This window comes from Ammodytes marinus (genome assembly GCF_949987685.1).
Source record: "Ammodytes marinus genome assembly, chromosome: 8".
NCBI lineage: Eukaryota > Metazoa > Chordata > Actinopteri > Uranoscopiformes > Ammodytidae > Ammodytes > Ammodytes marinus.
In genome coordinates, this window is record NC_137212.1 from 18175440 (window position 1) to 18201110 (window position 25671).

A 25671-nucleotide genomic window follows, 5' to 3' on the forward strand; every position below is an offset into this window, starting at 1 on the left:
ACGTCTTTAGAAATACACAAAAAGTTCTTAAAAGGGATTTAAAAAAAAAGGGTTCCCTAATTTCTGGGCTATTATTCACTATTTATCTTCCCTTTTTGGCAGAATATCATCTCGTGGTACAGCGGAATAAACTGTATGGCTCTACCACGGGCTTTTGTTTTAAATCCATGAAATTATTATTATTTTTAAAACATAGCATCCATTTTTAGCTTTCCGGGAACTCCCTTCAGATTCTTTACACTTGATATCTGTAAGAAGAGCTCAGGTGGACACAGTTGAAAAAAGAGGCAAACCAATCAGGATGCTCCTTCCCCCTTTGGCCAATGACAGACGCCACATTGTTGTCAAATTTGTCTAATGAAAACGTAGGAGCAACAATAGAAAGGGGGGGAGAGAGGGATCTGTATCTACTGACAATCTCTGGAGGAAGTTAGTGTCTCAGGCTGTGGCGAGTAACAACCTCGGCTCCTCCTGGACACTTTTAACTTTCTGTGGAGGAGGAATGGTCGCTCCTTTAGACTCCTGCTCTTTTTGGATTTAAAACTGACAAAAGCTTCGTATTTTCGCTTATTTTGCAGCCTCCTCGAAAACTCCCCATTAGAGGATCGATCGTAGATTTGTTCTTTTCGCACATTAACCTCATCTTTGACTTCTCCTGTTTCCCAGAGTTGTTGAGAACCGCTGAGCAGATGTGAACTGCTCAACACTAGTTTAGTCAAAGCAGATATTTTCGCAACAACGTCGTTTTTCTTTGAGTATAGTTTAGGGAGGAACGCGGGCATGGATCTGAGACCGGAGCTCCCCACAGTCTCCTCTGCCTCTCAAGTCCACCCGGGAGCGGTAGCTGCGGCCACGGCAGCCTCCATCCCGGTGTCCATGGCCAGCAGCCTGCTGCGCGGCCCTCCGCTCCTCCTGCGCGCCTCGGACAAGTACCCCCGCACCCCCAAGTGTGCCCGCTGCAGGAACCACGGTGTGGTATCCGCGCTGAAGGGCCACAAGCGCTACTGCCGCTGGAAGGACTGCATGTGCGCCAAGTGCACCCTGATCGCCGAGAGGCAGCGGGTGATGGCTGCGCAGGTGGCGCTGCGTAGGCAGCAGGCGCAGGAGGAGAACGAAGCCCGGGAGCTGCAGCTGCTCTACGGCACGGCGGAGGGACTGGCTCTGGCCGCCGCCAACGGCATCCTCCCGCCGCGTCCAAACTACGACGTTTATGGCCCCGTCAGCAGTGAGAGTAACTCGGGTGAGTAGAAAACTCTCCAAAATCACATTAAAACTGGGTCTTGACTGGACTCTTAATCATTTCTAAATAAGTAAGGCCTATTTAAAGTGGGATATAGGCCTAGGCTATATGAACCATTCATTTAAGATGTATTAAACGAGGAATAATCACTTTGCAGGTTGGTCTGGCTGCAAAGAGTCGCCCAGCGGTTTTTTGTTGACATATTATTATTAGACAGGCCCACTGACAACTGTTCGTATAGCAGTATTCTGTTAAACACATTTTAAACCCGGTGCCTCTTTAGTTCCTGACTTTTGACACATCTGTCCCTAGTGACCTCCTATATCACGCTTAGGCTACTTCAGTCAACTGTAACATTCAGGCTCTCTCAATGTCATAGCCTACCCCCATCTTACACGCTGTGATCTTATACCATTGTGCCAACAGATTCAAGCATCCAGAAATATGAGTTGTTTTCAAAAAGCCAGCTGTCCGGATCCGGTACACCTCAGCTGACTGCGGGGAAACCGGCGTCCGGCGACTCGGCCCCGGGCATCTCGTCCCCTGACGGCCGACACGGAGGCTCCGGTTCAGAGAACGGAGACAACGAGTCTTTCATCAGCTCGCCGGTCTCCAAGCCCGTGAAAGACGGAGGGGATACCCCAGGCTCAGTCAGCTCCCTCGGCTCTGATTCCGGCTCCGAGACTGACAAAGACGAGCAGGAGCCGTCCCCGTCCTCAGCAGCCTCTCGGCACATGAACGCCATCGACATCCTGACCCGAGTGTTCCCCAGCCACAAGCGGAGCGTCCTGGAGCTCGTGCTGCAGGGCTGCGGTAAGGACGTGGTGCAGGCCATCGAGCAGATCCTCAACAACAGCGGAGCTCAAGGCTCCAACAAGACCGGGACAGGGGAGACATGGAGTGCGGAGAGGATGCTCCAAAACGCGCAGCAGCCTCCGCCGTCCACCGCAACAACAACAACCGCCCCGACGAGGCCCATGTTACCCGGAGCCATGGCGCTCAGCAACCGCTCCGCATTCTCTCCTCTCCAGCCAAACGCCCCGCACTTCGGCGCCGACCCCACTGCCTACTCTCTGGGCACCCACCTGGGACTGAACCCCCTGCGGCTGGCCTACTCCGCGCACAGCCGGGGACTGGCCTTCATGACGCCCTACTCCACCGCCGGGTTGATGCCGACCCTGGGCTTCAGACCCCCGATGGACTATGCCTTTAGCGACCTGATAAGGGACAGGACAATGTTGCACAAGGAGCAAGGTTACGCCAGCGGCCTGTACGGGCCTTTGGTGAACAACACGCCGGAAAAGCAGTGAGGCTGGTGGACTGACCATGAGAGACGCATTCCATTGTATTTGTAGCCACAAGTGTTGAATGTTTTGACGAAAAATCTGTGATGTGTTTTGGCTTCAGGCTACTGTACATAAAAGGATAACCCGGCTTGTCAAATGGTCGGTGAGGAAAAATAAACTTAACTCATTTATGTGTAATTTTCCAGAATAATTGTATGTGTTTGAATGCAAACATTCCCCACGTCTGGACCTGATTACACCACCAATACAATAATGTGAAGCTGAAAAGATATTTATGGATTTCTAAAATAAATCACGATCAAGCAGAGAAAGTCAAAAGTAAACCCAGCTGCACAAACTACTTATATATATTCGTTTATTACTGTTATTGATCTGTATGCCAGCTGTGCAGGGTTTGAAATAAAAAATAACGTAACTAAGAACATTTATCAGAGTTATGACTTTTTAAAGCCCATTCAATTTGTAAGCGGGTTGGTGAAACTGAGGTGCAAATAATTTTCAAAACTTTAAATATGCATTTCTCACACACGGAATTCAAGATGAGGCAAAATTAAGTTGTTATAACATGTGGCTTACGGATGTTAACACTATGTCCTCATGTAAAAGTTGGACTAATGATGTGTAAATGCCATACCTTTTCTCTTATGTATTACTTCACTTATTTCACTTTTTTTTAAGTTCGTTTCCAACTGCCTATATTATATATCACATTTGGTAATATGAAATGCTATGCTATATTTGACTTTCCTTTTCTTGTAGTCAGCTCAAATATTTTGTGACAAAGTGCTGGATAAAGTCAGTTTATCTTCAAATGTTACAAGCTGTGCTGTCACATTATTGTAGCCTATGATATGATGGAAATAAATGTTATTTTAAAGAAAGTGGAGCAGTATAATCATTAAGTTTGATTAAGAAATTACCATTCACGTGTGACACGAATTTGCCATTCAAACCTCGATGTATAAACTGTAAGTCTTCGAAATGCTTCGGATATTAAAAACTCCTGCTTCTGCATCAACACTTTTCTTAACAGAAAAATACCTCCTCTGGGGCTTACCTCCCCCCTTTTAATTTGCTAATGAATCAGTTTAATGGTATGCGTTTCAGAAAGATATAGGCTACATTTTGAGACAAAAAAAATGGTTGACCACACAAAAATATGAGCAACAGTGTAATAATAATTATAATACCACTATAAAATATAATATTTAATAAAAAGACTTTACACGTGGATTTGGCTTTTTATTTTCTTCTAAAGACAATGATTTTTTCCCTATTCTTCCTTTGCAGTTACATAGGCCTATGTGTTGCCTTAAAGGTGCAGTGTATAATATGACATCATCAAGAAAGTTCTACAAAGTTCTAGAATGCAACGCTCCCTGGGTAACCCCAACCCTTTCGAATAATAACAGAAGCTACAGTGGCCTTCAAGGACAAGAACAATTCTCAATTTTAAACAATGCACCTGATGACATTCCAACTATGACACTTTCAAGATGGCAGCACTAGGCCTTGGTCCAAAATATGCAGAAATATGGACATATATGAGACCCTTTCTAAGGGAAATAAAAAATAATAATAAAAAAAATTTCAGCTGTTATGCACTAAATTAAATGTACTTATGGATATTATAATTATTTTCTACAAAATCTGCTAGGAAATAAAACCCAAAATTCTACACACTGCAGGTTTAAACACACAGATTGTAGCGGTTGTAAGAATACAGACGCTGACAAGAAGGAGTAATAAAATATTTACTTTTTATTAGTAGCCTAGTTTATCGTTAGCCTCATAGCATAATTGCCTAAGTAATTTTTTGGCCAAATTGTGAAATCTGCCCAACTTTACTCTCCTACCACTGCTGAATCATCCTGCCTTTCTGCCTATGTCCTTGGCCAATCACAACACACAATCCAAAATCACTATCGGCCTTAGTCATCTCTTTGACTTAAGCAATTTTGATACAAAATAAATGGCAGAAAGCTTGAGAAAGAGGGCTCGGCTGTCCACAAGTGAAGCATTACTTATTGTCTTTTATTTATTTTCATCTGGTAAGAGTTCATATTTCTTCCATTTTCAGTCAACCAAAGGGATTATGAACTGTGTATTTAAATCACAGTTTGTGCTACAAGGTATGATGAAGTCGCTTGCTAACACTAGCAAAATATTACGTCATTTCTGGTCAGAACAAATCTTTACACTTAAGAAACATCACCATAGAAAGACATTTAGGCAATTTTAGAAATGTTTAACCCCTTCAGACTTACATTTTGTAATGTAAAAATACTGAACAGGACTTCATTTTCTGTTTTATTGTCAGGAAATGAAGTTGATAGCCTACCCATCTAGTGGAGTTGAGGATTTAGATGAGAGTAGTCTGAGAAAGAAGGAAGTGACGTAGTCATAGCAATTGTGTTTTTTCTTGTTTTCCAAAAACATTGAATTATGACTTTGGCAATTATGCTATGAGGCTAATGTTATAGCCTACACTCTTATTATCCGCCAATGGTCAATGTTCAGTTGATGGACGTCTGATGGCCCGTGTCAGGTTTGTATAGGCCTATCCATTTTGTTTGTCATTCAATCCAATTATTAGATAAACTTTTCATTAGGCCTATTAGCTTAGATAAATAGCTTCAATACTATAGTCACTGGAAGCGCAATGACACTTGTTTAAAAAGGAGATAAAAAGGTTTGAAGCCATTCATAGGCCTGTCAGTGTCCGAAAATTAGACCGTTGACGAAGTTGAAAATTAGCCCCATATTTCCCCAAGAACTAATATGCCTACTTTATTTTCTTAGAACCAAATCTGAAATGAAAATGATAACCTGCATACCTGTGTAGGCTATCATAAGCTTATGTTCAGACCATACAGGGTTATGGTGCCAAGGACCAGACCTAAACAAAACATTAAATGAATAGCCTACAAAACAACTTAAATAAAATAACACTTGGGCTATGTCCTGCTGGACGCCATAGGTCATACTGATGGAGGACACACTGGGCTGTGCCTCTGCCAACACTTTCTTTATTCAATCAGAGATTGCACAGCTTCCAATGGAAGTTGGCTGACCTTTTCTGTAGAGCAGTGGCGCCACTTGCAGGCCATCCAATGTAAGTACCAAGCACTGTTTTTTTTTTCAACTGCTATAGTTTTTTAAGAAAAATTACTGCCAACCTGTCGATTTGCACTTATCATAGGCTACTTACACTGACTAGTAGATCCACACAACCACACATTCATTCATTAAACGTGTTCCTACATTTCCGTAGTGCGACCAGTCCCAACACACATTGGACATTATTTTTGTGAGGGGATGAAAAGTGGCCGATCTTAAACTCGTGTTTTTCTACGTCTTTCCAAATAATTTCAGTGCTGGCATTTAAAGAGCAGCTCCTGTTTTCCTGACAGTTGTTGAGACAGACAGCATAGTAGCCTTAGCCTACATGGTAGGTCTACTATGCAGAATTTGCAGACATCGAGCAGAATAATCCTCGTTTCTCACAGCCTAGGGGAATACAATTATAGTAGGCCTACATTTATTATATAATGTAAAAGCTGCACATGTGGAATATGCTGACACCCATCGTTCAGACAGTCATGTGTAACCCGGATAGCACCACTAGATGACAGTCTTGTCTAACAAATGCGATATGCATTCCTTTTACTATACTGTATATGAAAAACATAGTGTAGGCTACATGACAGACACCTGTAAGACTTGTACAATTTGAATTGTAACCCTGTAGCTGTGTGCGTTTATCAGTCATTGCTGCAAAGCTTGTAGTAGCCTATTAAACACAAACTAAAATTCCCAATCTGAACCATTATCTATAAAGGTTATTTATATTTTACGTATATTTGTATTTGATTTTTATAAATAAAACCCACTGTTTTTACGTTTGCTTCAGTGAAATTAATTTAGACATTAACCCTGATAAACAGGACTACATTTGACTTTTGTATGTGTTAAACCTAGCCTACTACGTTATGCAGGTGCTGGCCTGGATTTGTATCTGCCTGTTCTCACGACATACAGCGCCTTCTGCTGGCCACTTGTGCAAAGAGCAGAGAGTCAGAGCATTGTAGCCAAACCTTAACAGGATTAGCCTCTTGCAGGCCTAATTCAGCTCAATCTACAATGATCGTCTTTTCTGCTCAGTTACTGGTGACTTACAATATGAAAGTGACATATGTCATTAAAAAGTTGTTTCCAACAGCAGATAGCGGAACCTGAAGGTAAATGCCCTACTTAGCAATATTCCTTCTTCTTATTTTGGAGATGCTAGTTGAACTTTGTCGGTAATTTCATCTCGGTGCCTGATGCAGTGCATCCTCAACAGATGTTGGATCCTTGACCGCTGTGGCCTCACTGTGTAAAAATCCAACAGACAGTCAAGTGGTAGTGTGTGAAAAAGAAGGGAAAGAGGAGGCAGCAATATCAGTTTGAAAAGCGATGCTGGTCTGCTGCAGTGAATGCTCAACTATGTTTTTCCATGCTTCTTCCTCTCTGTTCAATAATGAATAATTAGACACTGGCAGATAAATGGCCACATGCTCCCAGAGCGTGGAAAGTGAGAGAGAAATCCATTTGGGTTATTACTCCACACATAAAACCTATTTTCATTTTCACAGCCGCAGTTTGGTTTGCTGTCAGAATAACAAATAGATAACGGCAAAACAAACCAACACTGAGACAAAAACAATTGTGAACACTCTGCACTGAATTTAGAGTCTTGACTCTTACAGCCAAGTAAACTTACACTAAAATAGGTGCATACATAAACCAAATAAATAAATACTCTCTTGGGCTATAGTGTGCAAGGACACACAGGGGCATTTGAGGCCTCTGGGTGTTTGGGATCCCAAGTTGCCACTTTGCCCTGTAAATGAACAGTTATCAGAACTGTCACGCCGACCACTGTCAAAAAAAAAGAAAAAGGTCACCAAGTATGAACAGGTGTGTGACATAAAATGAGGAGTATCGAATGTGGGCTCCTCGCTGTATGCTCCGATATCAAAACACCCTTGGAGAGTATTGATTCGGGAATCTCATTCCCATCTGTCTTTCGAAGGCTCCCTTCATCATTCTGCCCTCCACACACACATTTTGCCCCTCTTCCTCTTTTCCTCAACCGTTCTTCCATCATATGTGTCATATCTTTCACACTAAACCAACAACTTGGGAATGACCTCTGCTTTTCATTCCCCTTGGTGTCAATTGATCAACACAGGTCTTTTCCCTGGTGGGTCTTTTCCCTTGTGGGTACACAGCGTTGCTCATATGTGTCTTTTTGCAGACAATTACCAGGTTTGTATAAAAAACACTGACGAAGGAGGTATTTGACAGTTTTGTTCTGCTACTGTGGTGATGCCATGAGACCATCATCTGATTTTGATGCCCTAGTCCTCTTCATTGTTTGTGTTTCAGAGAGGCAGCAGAGGAAGGAAAAACCTGTCCACATTGTGACGCTACCAAGGATGTCACTGGCAACTGGAAGGAACTCCAGGTAGGCAAATATGCTCAGCCCAGCAGTGGCGTAAATACACATAGTCATAAATTACACCCCGAAATCTGTAGTCCCAAGGGTTTGACAAAGTTCGAAACTCAGTGCAGCTTAGTTGACTATTACTCCCAATTGGGTCAAGTTAGCAACTCTTAATCCAGGCAAATCAGGTGGCCATGTATTGGCCAGATCTGTGGTTGAAATAAGCTTTTTGAGGGGCCCTGAGGCAGATGGGTTTTTTGGCCACTTGTTGCCTCCATGTTCCCATCATATACTGTGCACAGAAAATGGCAGCTTCATAATATTATTCACAAAGTCCCAGAAACCTACTAGTATGCCTATAACAAACAACTACTTGACACCTTGTTGCTTGTATGTCAGTTAGTTTTGGGTACTTATTTAGCTTTTTTATCACAACTGTGACACACAAGCCCTCCACATAACTAATACAGTTTTTTTCGATCGCTAAACCACAGTGGGCACAACTGTAGCTCAATGTTCAAAACTCTAACTACAGTCTGCACTACCAACAGTCACTGGAGCTGAACAGTTCACTTCACCTGCAAAATAGGCTCATTGCAGCAAACACTATGAACCAGCCTCATTGAGACAACACATACTGTCACTCAGAACACACTCAGAGTATAAACACTAGCATCAAACCCCAATACACAAATTACAAACTTTTAATCTTTACAGTTTGAATAATTTGAGTTACTTCACACAAATTGCGTTATGTTTTCTTTGATGAATGAGTGAAATTCTTTCACATGAAATAGTTTATTTTATAACAAACCATTTTTTTTAGATAACAAAAATACATTCAAATCAGAAATTGCTTCAATAGATACATATTCTGTATATTTTATTGAAAACATTTCCAAATGTAGTATTTATCTGTGTAAATATTCTATAATTCTAATACAGAAATCAATTCCTGTAAAACTCTTACGTTTTTGCTTGAAAATTCGTATTACCGATGCAACTTTAGATCTTTGCAGATTGCGTTGCACCCTCAACCCTACTTCTCTCGATGAGAGACCATGATTCACAACAGGGTCTATCAGTGTAGCCTTACTGTATTTCATCAGAAATTACAGCTCTATGTCTTCTAGGTCTTCCTCCACACATCCAGTCTCACTGCTTCTCTTCTCCCTCAAACAACCTGTCTTCCTATGTTTGAGCTTTCCCTATACTGTATATACAGTATGTTCACTAACAAGTCTAAAACAAGACACCTTCTTAGTGTTTCGGTTGAAATTGCAATCACTAGTGTTTGAAATGCACTAGGCTGATATCCATTCTGTTTTGAATGTGTGGTCTACAGTTGTGACAGCAGTGTGTTAGCATTTGAACAAAGTGCTAGAAATCCACAGTGTTGTGCAGGCTGTAGTTAAGCCATGAGATACGTGTGTAAAGTTTTGAAAATTGTGTTTAAGCAATGAAAAACGATCTAGAGTTTGGTCCCCATGAACCGCTGCTGTGCATAGTGTAGTTAGAGTTTTGCACTTGTCGTTCCAGTTGTGCTCACTGTGGTTTAGCAATCGAAAAAAACTGTAATGTAGCTCCTGGCTGTTTTCTTACTCTTTGTATTGAAGTTCTCAAACAATTTAGCAAGTAATCAAATTACCAAAAGCTGAATGACAAAAAGTGAACCTGTCATAGTTGTCTTCTTTACCTGGTTGGTAATCCAACCTCTGCCAGAAACCTTTGCAGTTTGGTCTTCAAGAGGGCCAACAAACTGCTGTTATCAACCCCAACTTCGCTGGCTACCTGGGATACTACTTACCCAGACACCAACATTACAAAATAGGTTGTTATATATAACCAAACAGGGCCCTTACGTGCTCTGTTCGTCCCATAAGAGCTCCTCATTTAGCCCACCTCTGCCTCATCATTAACTCAGCTGACTGCAAAATGGTAAAAATGTATATTATTAATGTTAAGAGGCATAAAGACAGACCAGCAGCAGCATTTGCCAGTGAGTTATATGTGTCCTCCTGCGAGTATCCAGATGGCCTGTTGTCTTTATAGTGTGTTGTTAAATCTGCTGCTGTTGGAACCACCAACGCCATGCGGGCTCCTCTCTTACCGCGTGGCAATTGAAGAAAACATATACATACACAATGTTTTAAGAGCAAAGACAAGAGTCCCCTTTTTCTGAGAAATCTACATTGGCGGCTGCTCCTCGTGCTTTCACATTGCCAGTGTTCCCTCAATCCAGTCAGCAAACAAATGACTGCGTAAACATCCGATTCAAGTGGGAAGAAAAGCAGTAGACTAGCAACCTGTATTATTCTCTCTAATGACAGCAGTGACAATGAAGTAGCAGGCAGGTACGGTGAAATTTAGGGGATGTGCACATGTTTGTCATGGAGCACGCAGAGACGCTATATCCTCATATGAGTTTTGAGGATAACTGAACGTCAAGCTGTGCCGACACAGTGTGAGCACACTTAATCTCCTCAAGTGGAGAGTGTCAGTCAACACTGCTGGGGCAGATAAGGTGTGCTGGAATGTGAAAGTATGTGTGTGTATGCATTTTGATTTATGTGCATACGTACACACACACACACACACACACACACACACACACACACACACACACACACACACACACACACACACACACACACACACACACACACACACACACACACAGATGCGTTTAATGTTTTGAGTTTTCTTCAGGAATTGTTTGATCCCCACTCCTACACATAAAGAGCACAATTTGAATGTTTTTATTTGCTTCTTAAAGGCCTACTTCACCGATTTGAATATGAAGGTGTATTGAATTCTGAGATCCTATGTAGTATAAATGTGCAAACAAATTTAAAATCGGTTCATCCTAGCCTGAGAAAAGGCAGAAAGAGTGTTTTTTTTAACCCTATACTTCAGGGTTAAAAAAACTTACTTTGTAAATATTACTGTGATGTCTTTTACTGTGACATCACAGTAATATTTACAAAGTACGTTTTTTTTAACCCTATATTTCTCTTTCTGTGATGTCACGAGAAAGAGAAATATAGGGTTAAAAAAAACACTCTTTCTGCCTTTTCTCAGGCTAGAATGAACCGATTTCAATTTTTTTCGCACATTTATACTACATAGGATCTCAGAATTCAATACACCTTCATATTCAAACCGGTGAAGTAGGCCTTTAAGGTTTGTTTTTGTCTGCAAAGTATTGGTGGAGCATGTGTGTGTCTCTGCAGCTTCTTTGTGAATTTCCTGCGACGTTGACTGACTGACAGAAGTAGGTTTGCGTGAAAGTAGCTCTCCCTTCTCTGGCACTTTTCGTGGCACAGATCTCCTCCTTAACACCTTTCTCACAATCATGGAGAGGTTTTTCTCTCCCTCTGTCTGTATTTCTTTCTTTCTTTTTTACTTACTTACAGTGTTTTCAGCCCCCTGCTCTGTGAGAGTGAGTGTCATCAAATGAAGATTAAAGACGCTTATTTTCCACTGACAAGTGTGCTCTCACACACACACACACACACACACACACACACACACACACACACACACACACACACACACACACACACACACACACACACACACACACACACACACACACACACACACACATACAGAGACACACATACATACTGAAGTACACATGCAAAAACTTTCACACACACACACACACACACACACACACACTTACACACACACAGTCACGCACACACACACACACACATACACACACTCACACATACACTCCCTTGGGAAACCATTACGCAATTACGGCTAGAATGGGATTCATTCTCAGCCTTCAACAACTCATTAACTGCATATTGCAAATTGTACGTTTCAGCAGAAAGCATTGATGAGGAACAGCGAGAACGGGGGCTCTGGGAGAGGCCGGCATCTAACGTGTGTTCAGAATGTATTAGCATATCACATATAGTGCACTGTATGTATATTATTTATATGGAGGACATTGGGAGGAATGGCAAAAACACTTTTTTTTTGTACCAGCAACTATACAGCAAAACCTGCAGGTCAGATATTTGCAAATGTTAAGCCTTTTTAAAATCTGCATGAAATCCAGGATGGGTATAAAGTTTGTCATATTAGGACAATCCAGATACATTCAAATGCATACAGCATACAATACACAGATTGCACTGAGGAAGCAAGTATGTTTAATGTGAAGCATGGAAAGTATTTTTAAACTACTTTGTCTAATTCTGCTTACTGAGTATACTGGCCTGTACAGTATATATTGTCATTCAGTTGTCCTCAAAGCTATAGTGCGTGACTTCTGTCGCCCCTATGAGGAACTCTGAGTAATAACAACAACACTGTTAGCGCATCAACTTGAATGTATCCGACATTCATTTATATGAAAACATCTATATGAAAAATGTATTACGCAATTAACAACAAATACAAGATTTTATTAGAACAGGGAAGGAAGACAAGTGCAGAACTGAGAAGCTGAGAATCTTGTCATGGGAATGATTGCATATAGTATGTCTCCTGACTGAAATGTTAGAATGCTTATTAGTACAATGAGAAACATTGTATTTATCTTGTATAATACTGAAACTGAAATCTTGGTCTCAACCTTATCTGCATTTCGAACACACCCAAATTCCCCTCTCCACAGGACAAATGTATATTCAACATATCTTTCAGACAGGCTTGTTTACAGCCTTATGATCTCATTTTTATCACAACAGTCTTCTGTATGTTTCTTCCTGTGATTTTGTCTGAGAGGTTTAGAGTTTTCTTATTGGCCAGACAGGGGAGAGGAGTTGGTCGAGGTTTGAGAGCAGAGCAGAGACAGAGAGTGGTGCGGAGGTGCAGCTGCAGCAGACTTCATCTGATACGTGACCAGCTCATTAAAGTTTCATTGGCTCTTTGTTTCCCCTTTGGGTTATCCTTCACAGACCAAGTACTCTCACTCACAGGAGCTAGGTCAGTGCCCACGCATCTGTGTGTGTGTGTGTGTGTGTGTGTGTGTGTGTGTGTTTGAGTAGTCCCTGTATTTATGTTGTGCAGTTTTAACCTGATGATAGCATTCAAGAGTACAATGAAAAAAGGACTTTCACCAAATCATGTGTGTTGTTCAGATCAGAGGGGACAGAGTGATAGCCTTCAAGTATTTTTACATGCAACACAGTCAGTGTCAGACCTGTAGGACTTGACTGAACCTTGTAGATTTCGCCGGGGGATTTAGTTTTATTTGGTTTGTAATGGAGATCAAGATCTGAACCTCATAAATGGTGCCCTTCAAAGCATATACTTTCCCCCATGAGGGTGACAGTTTCTTCTTTCATCAAAATACCTTGACAAGTGCTACACACATCCTTGTTAACAGAAATTTATCTTAACTTCTTCTTCTTCTTTTTTGCCACCAGCAGGTCACTCTGCATTAATCCTGTAAAATATCTCAGAATCCACTAGATAGATTGTCACATGATTTTGGAAATATTCATGGTCCACAAAGAATGAATACCCTTTAGCTCCACCAAATATTGGCATCTGTTGTTTTTAATGAAATGTTTAAAACAACTGTTGTATGGATTGTCACGACATGTGGTGCATACTCATAGTTAGCGCTAGCCTGGCGCTACCAGACCATCGTACTTCATTTCATTTGTACAGAAGGTCTGGAAGTGCTGTAATTGGCAAACGTTCACTCACTTGGAGGCGGGTGTCTGTTGAAGTTTAAAACTATTGGATCTGCGCAGTGCCACTCTGGATTATCCAACCAATCGCATAACGTTTGGTCGTGAGCCGGCTGTTGACGGTGCGTTCAGGGAACTCGGAAATTTCCGACTTCACTACATATTGTAGTCTATGGATCTACCGGTACCTGGCAACGGTAACTTGCTAGAGCCTAACGTTTAGTTATTTGGATGAGAAAGGTTGTAGGCGTCCATACTTTCCCGAGCAGATGCACTGGAAGACAGACAGGTCGGAACTCGGAACTAACAAGTCGGAAGTTTCCGAGTTCCGAGCGTAAGGGAACGCAGCATTCAACTGAAACTGGAGCGCGACTTCGACCCTCATCGTTCTCAGCCACTTCCTCTGTTCGCTGATTGGATACTCAGAAATCTGTTCGGAAAAATCTCACTAATACGCCCCACCACCAGACGGACTACTGAAGGGAAAATGAAATTTGGGCGGAAGTAGGTAGGCGGGCGGAGCCAGGCTAAGTTAGCGCCATCTTCGGGTTAAAATGACATACATACATAAATAAATACATTTATTACCCAATACAAAATGAATGACTTGGCTAGACACACCCTGCATTTCTTTTTTTCAATTGTAGCTACATACTACATCTGACCACAAATCTAGTTATTATGAAGTAGGCATACAATTGGGAGTGAGACATACTTTTACTTATTTATTTCATCAAAGCATTGCGCCTTGACCTTACCTCTTGCTTTTATATCCGTTTCATCCCCGGTTGTTTTCATATGGAGGCTCCGTTGATGTGACGTCAATTCCGTTGCGCACTGGATTGTGGGTCAGAATCGCCCAAATAGCATGCTGATTTCAGCACTAATAATCTCAGCCAGATGTAGTAGGCATCCGGGTATTTTTAAGCATATTAAATCTGACCACAAGACTTGGGACATCCTAAATCTTTATTCTACCGTACTAAATAGCAGAAAGTATGGGTATTGGAACGCAGGTATCATGCTAAATGGTAAACATGGACCTGCTTAAAATCAGCATGTTGGCATTCTTTAATCTTTAATCTCTGCTGTGCCCATATACAGCCACACACAGAGCAGCTAGCATGACTGTAGACTCTTTGTCTAATTGTTACCGTACAAGAATCATGACAACAATTATGAAAGAAAGCTTCTCAAATTAATTAAGTCATATTTTCTTCTGCCAAATTGGCAATAAACGACACAAAATGTGGCTTATGGACCTTTTTTTTATAATAACCACAGGGATCACAGAAAGGAAAAGCAGTTTTACTCTTGTGTTAAACAAACATGATGAGCAGAATGCAGAATAGGCTTCTTTCATAGCACCACATGGCACATACTTGCTTATAGGAAACATAGTGTGATTAAAAAGATAATTCATTTATCGAGCCAAAGAGTTATTTTTCTGATGGCAGGTGCTACTAGTTAGATCACTATAGCAGCGACATCCCCCTTCTGACAAATAAACGCTGCAAGGGACACTGAGGGTAGGCGTTGTTGGTGCTGTTCCTCTAGGATTAGAGTGGAAAACAAGCTCTCACACACACACACAAACACACACACACACACACACACACACACACACACACACACACACACACACACACACACACACACACACACACATCACACAGAACTACACACGTCAAAACAGAGTAGAAGAAGAGGAGTGATAAATTATGTGGTTTTGGTCGGTGGGTCTTTGCAAATTGAATAGAGAAAAGTGAAGATAGCAGGGGAAGTGAGGATAAGACAGAGACGGAGAGGAAGAGATGAAGAGGAGAAAAAGATGGGAAAGTGGGTCAGGCAGGAGATTGGGAAGGTGGGGCAGAGGGGAGGACTGGACTGTGGAAACATTATTGACGCCCCCTCCCTCCCTCCAGTGTCTAGTCCCAGTCTCTGACCAGCAATTACACCTCTCCAAATTATGATCTATACCGGCGGAGTGGACCTGACCACGGATGGAGAGAGATGGAGATAGATTGAACTCTATCTCCTCCCTCTCCCCTCTTTCAGTCTTTCACTTGCTCCCTCTCTCTCTCTCTCTCTCTCTCTCTCTCAGGTTTTGCCGATGGAGACAGATGGCGTGGGGCCCCTGGCCTCGGCCCCTGCAGATTGATTATTGATCAGTAGGACAGAGATGGATCGAGGGGTGGAGAGGACACCAGGGAGACGGGGGAGAGAGGGCTGTGAAGGGGGGAGGCGTAGGTGGAGAAGTGGGAGGATTTCAAGGAATTTATGTTTAAAGAGTAGGGCTAAAGGATGGCAGGATGAGGACAGGAGGAAGAGTGGAGGGGGAGGAGAGGGTGAGGATGTGGGCACGGCAAAGCTTTTCTTTAGCTCGGCCATCACCTGGAGAGGGAGCTATTGACCATACGCTCCATTATTTATCGGCAAAATCTAAAGTGTTTTGGATTCTGTTAAGGATTTCCAAGTTATAGCTTATTCTTTGTCAATGAATGCCCCCAAGCTCACTTTAAATAGACATTAATCATTGCTATGGGTACACACGTTGCATATCCAAAAAGATAACTTTTTATAAATGAAGAGAAATACATTTATGTTGAGACTGTGGGGCATGCAGGTTGAATTTAAGAGGGTCACATGGATTTATTCTGATGATAAAGAATACTCTAAACTTTATTTTCTGTTAGATAAATGAAAACTATGGTGCTGAGAAAAATACAGCACCAAAGTCACACTCGAAATATCTTTTTCTACATTGTCTACTTATCGCTGGTGAGTGGAGGCCAGTTGTGCGCGAGCGGCAGCCCTTGTGTCCGTGGGTTGAGTGTTTGTGAGTGTGCTGATGTGTTGGAAAGGTGAAGCTTTCTCCCCTTTGCCAGACAGATGGCTATCAGCAAGGCTCCAGTGAGTGAGTGCTGCTTTACAGCGGAGCTAAGAGGTTAAGCTGCAATCTTCACTGTCTCTCTCTCTCATTTTTTCCTTCAGTCGCTGTACCTTTCATCTTCTCTGTGTGCATTTGTGTGTGCTCATTTATTCCCTTTGCACTTCTAGAGTTTTTGTGAATATCAGTGTGTGCGATAAAGGAACAGAAGGAGCCTGTTGGCTGGGATGCATGAGTGTGCTGGAGGCAGATACTGGAGGAATAAAACGGCATGCAGGCAGCCGCCCAGATCCGAGTTTACACTGGTGCCATTATAGCAGTTTACGACTTTGTTTCCTCTCAAAGTCAATATTTAGCTTAAAATGATGAAATTCATCTTTCAACAATTAGTAAAGCGCACAAAAACAGCACCGATATACATACTTTTGAAATATATAATATATAAAGACTATAAAGATTCTAACTGGGGTTTTTCTTTTTGTTCTTCTTCTCTCTTGATTTTCAAGGTGGTTCCAACACATCCACATGTACCCAAGCCCACATGCTGAGTGGGAGTAGCGTCCCAGGAGGAAGCATCTTTGTGGGCTTCAGGGGGTGGGAGGACTGAACGGATGCGTGATGGAATTCTGAGTGGCTCAATTTTCCCCTTGAGGCTTTATATTCGCCTCTTACAGCCTGAAGGAAAAGTGTTAAATTTGGAATTATGTGTGTACATGGCTATCTTTTGTGTCAGAATTTTTTATTACAACACAGCTGCTTCGTTCAATACTTCTGTATGCCAATGACAGAAGACACTGAAGTTCCCTTTAGCTGAATTGAGCCTTTTAGCATCTTCCAGCTATTTTTTTTTGGTTTTCTATAGCCACAGATTTACTAAAAGCTCTAAAACTGCACCCCACCTCACACCAGACAGACACAGTTAGTTACCAGCCGGTGAACATAGTGTAGCATGTAGAAACTCAAGTGAGGGAACATCGGACTTGCATTCATCAGGTAGCCAGAAACTTTGCTGGATGTGTACAGAAGGAGCCTTGCTTATATGTTTCACCACATAGTAAAAAAATACATTCTGCACAAATATATACAATATATAGTTTAAAGCATTGTACTGGTATATAGTTAGTAAACATCAACAAAATATGTTCAACAAATATACTGTGTATACAAGCGAATAACAAGGTATAGCATTATGCTATCTCATTGAACAATTGCAGTTTGCAACTTGAAATATGAAGTGTGCACTTCCAGGCTGTTGTGCTGCTGCTGTTTTCACAGACCCCCCTCCCCCCAACTTCAAACAAAAAATAATGCAAAAGGCGGATGTTTAGTGACTCAGAGTTCAATCCAAAATTATAACAATTTTGGGTATTGCCTTAAAGCTGGGGTGGAGGATTTGGGGAGAAAATAGCAGTTGGGATAGAGATTTGAATCCAAATACCTCAACCGACCACTTGTTCTCTTTGGTCCCTCCCCTATGGTCCCTCCCTGACATGCTCTAGTCTACACCAACAAAGTCGTGCCAAAGTGAATGGACAGTCCCAACAGCCAATAAGAACAGAGAATCGGAGCCTCGCTCTGATTGGTCAAAGTGTACATTTCATGTTAACTTTGACCAATCAGAAATCACATACCCTAGCTTTAACTTTCACTTTGGTGTTGGTTGCAGGGTTGAGGCACTGCTGAAAAGCGTCAAGCGTTTCATGGGACTGTGTGATGTGAGTGCATTGTTTCTTAGACTACATATCTACATTCGTATATATTTATTACATAATTTGTACTCTTCCACAGCCCATGAAACACAAGCTGGTAGACCTGCTCTTTCCGTTTTAGCTGCAGTGTGTAATACATCCTGACGTTTAGGAAGCTAGTGTTTACAGTGTAAAAAGGCTGCTTTCAGCCACATTACACATGCACATCTCCAGGATTGGCTGTGTGGCAGTGGGGTTAATGAAGTTTATATTCGCTGTGCCACAGAGGAGAATTATCTATTGAAGCAGAAGATGGCTGGCTCTCTTTCTGAGTGTCAACAAACAGTGGGGGAGTCCTTCTTAAAAGATACGACTTAGCTAGCCATGTTTAAATGTATTTTGCTGCAGTCTCACCAGTATTTGGTGAAAATGAAATCAGTCTCACTACACAAGCAAAAGAGTGCAGGAAATATCATACATAAACATCCATGGAATAGTATTACCAGGATACAGACATACACCAACAAACATACTCATAAATGCATAAAAATAACTTGGCGTAGCTGGGCCAGCTTATAAAAAGTTCCCCATCCCTCAGATCACAGTTGGGGGTAAGCAGATTCCGCCCGAGTCACTGCAGTCAATGAAGGATGGAGGGAGTCTGTGCAAATAAGGTGAAGAGAAGAAGAGGATGAGAATGTGCTCGGCAGAATACAAGTATAAAAGAAGTTTGAAATATCCTCCAGGCCTCCTGGTGTATCAAAGAGCACGGCCGGCTGTGTGTTTACCAGCTCTCTAGTATCAACAACACACAAACACACACACACACACACACACACACACCCTTAGATAATCGCTGAGGAAATCTCTCTCTGCCTTCTTCCATTTAAAATGGATAGAATTTCCATTGCTTTTAATGTATATGGAGATTAAATAATTTCCATGGCGAGAAATTAGGTATATCTGGAATAGCGCTGTGAGATTGAGGATGCTGTATTTGTGTACAGTCTCGTGTGAAAGTTTGCGAACCCCTTGAACCTTTTGGAATTTTATTTATTTTGACCATTATTAATTCATTTTTGATCAATACCAGTATTTTTTATGTGAAATAACAGATGTTTGTTTATCAATTCAACATTTTTCTTTTCCAGAAATCAATCGTTTAAAGACATAAAACAAATTATTTGACAACTGTTGTATGTGCAAAAGTTTGTGCAAATCTCAGAGGATCTCAGGAATAGAGTTGTGATACTGCACATTTGTCTGGGGACAGCTATAAATTATTTAAAAAAAAGTTTGAGCTCCATCGGTCCACTGTGAGGCAAATCATCTACAAATGGAGAGCTTTAAGAGTGACTGAAAATCTGCCTAGAAGTAGACTTCCTTCAAAAATATCCACAAGCACCACAAGAAAAGTGATTTTTCAGTTAAAAGCCAACCCACACATTACATCTAGTGATTTGCAGACCTCTCTTGCAGCATCTGGGACAGATGTGCATGGTTCCACAATAAGAAGAACACTCAGTCAAAATGGCTTTCATGGGAGGGTTGATGAAGAAGCCTCTGCTCTCAAAAAATAACAAAACTGCTTGTCACAACTTTGCCAGAGAGCACCTGGAGATACCTGAAGTCTTATTCTGTGGACAGATTAGTCCAAAATTTAACTGTTTGGTCATAACCAAAACCGCCATGTTTGGGCAATAACGCAACTCTGCCTACCACCAAGAGAATCTTCTCCCAAGAATGGTGGTGTCAAATTGTCTGCAAATCTCCAGATGTAATGTTGGGGTTGGCTTTTACCTGAAAAATCACTTTTCTTGTGGCGCTTGAGGATATTTTTGAAGGAAGTCCACTTCTAGGCAGATGTTAAGTCACTCTTAAAGCTCTCCATTTGTAAATGATTTGCCTCACGGTGGACCGATGGAGCTCAAATTTTTTTATATGAATTTATAGCTGTCCCCAGACAAATGTGCAACATCAAAACTCTATTCCTGAGATCCTCTGAGATTGTTTTCCCTTTTAGCATGTCTGACCTGTATGGGTTCACTTTGGTGAGCCTAAACTGACCTGGTTTTATCTCTGTTTTATCTAGTGCCACCCAATTTCTCCCCTAAAGATCTCTCATTACATTGGTCTATTTCATCAATCAGTTTGGCCCACCTGATTGTGTTAACCTGCTCGATTTAAGCAATGCAGCTCAGGGTTCACAAACTGTTGCACATACAACAGTTGTCAAATAATTTGTTTTATGTATTTTAACAATTGATTTCTGTTAAAGAAAAATGTTGAATTGATAAACAAACATCTGTTATTTCATATAAAAAATACTGGTATTGATAAAAATGAATTAATAATGGTCAAAATAAATACAATTCCAAAAGGTTCAAGGGGTTCACAAACTTTCACGCGAGACTGTATATGGATATGTGCATGCTATCAAAAGGGTTTGGTGTGAACAAAATGATTTATTCACTTTTCCCTTTTTTCTGTTAACTGGGAGACAACAAGCCTGACCTGAATGAAACAAGCTGGAGAGAGAGAGAGATGGAGAGAGAGAGAGACAGAGAGAGATGGAGAGAGAGAGATGGAACCCAGGCACATAATAATAGACAACATGGAGGCACTGTGGGTTTGGCAGGTTTGTGTGTGAGACTACACCAGGCAGGAGCTGTGTGTGTGTGTGTGTGTGTGTGTGTGTGTGTGTGTGTGTTTGTGTCTATAAAAGCGGTGTGGATCTGATGTGACACATCCCTTATAAGTAGTAGTAAGTTAACATTATAGGCTTGTGGTATGACCGAGGACACATTTCTGATGTGTTGTATATAACTCACTGTTGTAACAGCCCCTCTGAAGACTAATGCTTTCCTCTTTCTAGGAAAACAACAGGATTCCCTGTGTGAATAGGGATTCACAAATAAATTAAGAACAAGTACAGAGTCCCAATGCTAAACACAGGGCATTCATCTTGAAATGAAAAATAAAAATCTGTCTTGCCCTTACGCTGTAGCTCTTCAGTCAACATCGTTAAAAATATAGATGATCCTTTCAGTAAAAGTGATTGGTTTTTTGAATACCCAAGGACTCGGCTTAATATTTTCTTGACCCTGCTATCATTTATAAGAGCCAAACGTAAACAACAAACATAGTCGGACGCATCAAGATGTATTTTCTCCTAAGAGTGGGTGTCAGAATATATTTTGCTGTATGGGCTACCATTTTGTCTATTTGTGACGAATATTTGACATGCTCCAATAAAAATAAATAAAACCTTGGTTTCTGCCCTTTAAGGAAACCGCAACAAATTGTCGTGAAAGGGTTGCTATTCATCTGCCCAAAAGACACACCCAATGTCAAAATAGTTAATGCTTACATCACCATGAATGTTGCTTAGTGTACTAGAGACACCCTGAGCATAGACGGATTATGAGATAATGGGCCCCTGGGCACAAACTCTTAAAGGGCCCCCCACTCGTCCCTATCCAGTCAGGTACACTGACTTTCCACACAGATACATACAATTAATGGCAAAAACATATTAAGGAAGTCAGTGTTTCCCACAGGATTTGGGGAAACTGTTGGAGGGACCCTGTACCTTGTTGGGGGGTCCGGGGGCATGCCCCCACAGATTTTTTTTACCTTTTTAAAGTAAAATGCATCAATCTGGTGCACTTTGAGAGGAAATTTTAGAGGCTATATCAAATCCTGAGATGCACATTATTTTTCAGATTTTTCTTAAACAGGCAGCACTCTTTACTCTGCAACTGTAAAAACAGTACAGTGGTCTGCAGACCCATGTTCTATGATGGAGGGGCCCATTTCAACAGATACAGGGTGGATAGCTACTTTTTATGAACAATTTAGAATTCACACATAGAAATCTTATTTCTGTATGTGTGAGGGGGCCTTCAAGGCCCCTCATGGAGCCCCTTAGACAGAGCTACTAATGCTGTTGTAACTTGCTTTTGTATTTCTCCCCTACTAGTTGAGGGGCCCATGATGATTTCTATCTTGTTCAATTTTAATGAGTATCCTTATATTTAGGCTATTCCTTTTTGGACCCTGTTATTGACATCAGTGACTGAGATCTTTGACTATGCAACATGAACAGTTACTATCAGTATCTCTGGCTAAGGGCCCCCCTGAGCCCTTGGGCCCCCGGGCCTGTGCCCGGTGTGCCCGTGCAGTAATCCACCCCTGACCCTGAGGTGTAGGTGCTAATGTAATGGGAGAGTTTTTCCCTCTCCCCCTGCTTCTGGCTGCAGTGGCGAAGTGGGTAGGGAGTCTGCCTCTGGAGTGCAGGGTCGGAGGTTCGATTCCCCGCCTACCCACATGTCGAAGTGTCCCTGGGCAAGACACTGAACCCCAAATTGCTCCCGATGGTTCAGACAGCGCCTTGCTTGGCAGCTACTGCCATCGGTGTTTGAGTGTATGTATAAAAAATGTGTATTGTGAAGCGCCTTGTGACCCTGGTCTGTGAAGGACGCTATATAAATAAAGCTTACTTACTTCTACAGTCACCTCAAACTCATCTCTAAAACATAAACAGAGAAGAATCTCCTTGATAGATGCATGCATTGCCTCACGCCGCGAGTGGTGTCCATACTGAAACTCAGTCAGAGCATCTTTGTCCCCTTCTCTCTTATACTGTATCTCTTTCTCCCTCTTTGACTATCACTCCTTTTCTTCTTTATTTCCCCTCTGGCTTTGTAGGGTGGAGGTGAAAAGGGGAGAATTGGGAGGTTCAGATGCCCCTCTGAATGAGAACTCAGAAGGAGCTCAATGTTGACTGTAAGCTGGATATAAAAAAATGGAGAAGAAAGACTGTAGGAATAAAGAAGAGGGAGAATAGAAGAAAAGGGGTAAGAAAAAAATAAATTGTGAATAATGTATATTCTGGCCTCCTAATGCTTTGCTGTTTAATACCGGCCTAAATCCCTCAACTTCTCGTAAAAAACTTCAACAATTTCGCAGTCGAGTAATCTTCCGATTTAATAACCTTAAGCTTCCCTAGCTCCATAAATCTGACGTTCTTACGCCTTCCCTTCCCCAACCTCGCCCTCCCCTCCTTCCCTCCCTCATTCCAAGCCTCTGTGCATTTTATCTCCATAATAGCACAAAGCGGCGCGAGCTGCCTCGGTGGGAGAGATAAGGGAAATTCCTGCCCGTATTTTAATAGCTTCGCTCAGCTATCTCTTCCTACCAACTCCTCAGGAGCTGCCAGCCAGCGCACTCACCTTGGACGCAGCACCCGGAGGAGAATCCTACAGAAAGGCATGACTTCTGATCGCCTGGTGTATGTGTGCATGTGTGTTTGTGTGTGTAACAAAGACAGTTTTGCGGTTTTACAGTTTGTGTGCTTGGGAATGTATGCCCATATAACTATGTGTGTATGTGTGTGTGTGTGTGTGTGTGTGTGTGTGTGAGTGTGTGTGTGTGTGTGTGTGTGTGTACTTGTGTCAATAAATGCATCTGAATGTGTTTCTATGTATTCAAAATGTTTGTTGTTAAGCAAGTTACATATATTACTGCTGTAAGCCTCTCTAACCTACATTTGCTGACAAATATGAACAGAGCTAATTATTCACATTTTTATTTTGTTACTTCCTTTGTCCCAAATTTGGAATGGAAAAGTCAAAATCGGCTGTGAAAAATCCCAAATCACATTCACTATGAATTTGAATTTAAATTGTCCTGCAATATCCACAAATATGCCAGTATGGTTAATGTACGACTATGATTCTGCTACTAAAATATTTGGTTATAATTAGGACATTGTCAGTAGTAAATATTTTACAAATGTCATTTATTTTAGGCTGAGATCAAACTGGCATCCTAAGGCTTCAGCATCATATTCAAGCACATTATCTTCACACCACACCACACACTCTTTGCCTAGCTGCACATGTGCATGATACAGCACATCTTCCTGAATTAGCACGGCATGTTGGCAATGCACCCGCTGGCTATCCCTAATCATGGTCATATATGACAAATATGTAGCCCAAAATGTACTACCCATGCCAATGTTCAATGTCAATGCAGAAAGCATTGCAACCTTTAAGGCTAAATTAAACTATGCAAATTTAAGCAGACTTAATTTAACATCAACTAAACTGTTCAACTAGACTCTCCAAGCTCTTAACATAGTAATGTTGGAGTTTGGTGGACAGCCAGTATCATAAACACAGCTTTGGATGCCAATGTATTTTTTAAGAATTTTTCTTGGAAGTTGGTTCCTAAGACCTCCTTCCTCATGAGATCATGGATGTGAAAGACAGCATCTAGTCCGTCATGTCTCTGTCATGACAAGAATGTGTGACTATTAAAACCTAATCTGACACAGTGACCGTGTCAGAAATGTAGGACCAAAACCCCACAATGTGACAGCAGCTATGACCCACCTTTACAAACCAACCAATCATAAAGTGACGCTGAAATCACTTGTGAGTTAGAGTAATGCCCCACTAGAAACTTTCAGCACCTCATATTGCTCTCTTTTACCTAGCCGTGACCAACATTTTAACTTCCTCCTTTTTTTTTTAATTTAAAAACTATATTTATGACCTCTTTGTTTATTTTAAATGAACAAAACAAAATGTACAAAAATACCCTCCTTCAATAACATTAACACAACACTCTGTAAAAGTAGAACTTACCAAATACAAAACTACAACAAAGAACAAAAAGTAGCCACTTTTCAAGACAATTCCTTGTCTAATCCCAGTCATACAACACAGTCAGGTCATTCATAGAATAAGAAAGGCATCCATATCTTATACATTTAGTATTTAATTTATTTTTCTCATGCCAAACTGCAAGACCTGCAAAACTGCAATTAATCCATAGTTTAGATTAGGTCTATGAACATCCCTATTTTTTAAAGCAATACCACATTTGGTTTGTAACAGAATTGATTTGCGTTTCCTTACATTTACTGGGAAATTTTTGTGGTATATATGTAATCAGCATATTTTAACTTTAATGTGAACAACACTTTCTGTCTATTAAGAAATCAGTTCAAGAACCTCTCTCCAGAACATCTGGAACTTCTGACACTCCCACATAATGAAACTGCGTACCAATTTCTTCATTGCGTTTTATACAATTGTAAGGAGTATTATGATTAAATGTTTTGATTATTGTCCCCCTTCTTTTTTCTTGATGTTTTTCTTAATGCACAGAAGTGGCAGTGATATGATGAAGAATAGTATGTATTTACCATAACCACAATCTTTCCCTAATGTGTACAGTAATCTTAAAGGTCACACATTATGCTAAATTAACTTTTTAAATGTGTTCTAACATATCCATGGGTCCACGGTGTGCCTAGAGACTGCCAAAATATTTAAAAAAATAACAATCTCTCCTTTTCTCACTCTCCCCCTTTCTGAAACC

The 25671-nt window shown here is 41.3% G+C and overlaps 1 protein-coding gene across 1 annotated transcript; it reads left to right on the forward strand.

The window, feature by feature from the left end:
- Positions 1 to 780: 780 nt before the first annotated feature.
- On the forward strand, positions 781 to 2550 carry dmrta2 (DMRT-like family A2; the record flags this gene model as incomplete). Its single annotated transcript, XM_080032057.1, has 2 exons — positions 781 to 1240; positions 1667 to 2550. The coding sequence occupies 2 exons, from the start codon at positions 781 to 783 to the stop codon at positions 2548 to 2550; spliced, it is 1344 nt and encodes a 447-aa protein (XP_079888183.1).
- Between the last annotated feature and the right edge of the window lie 23121 nt (positions 2551 to 25671).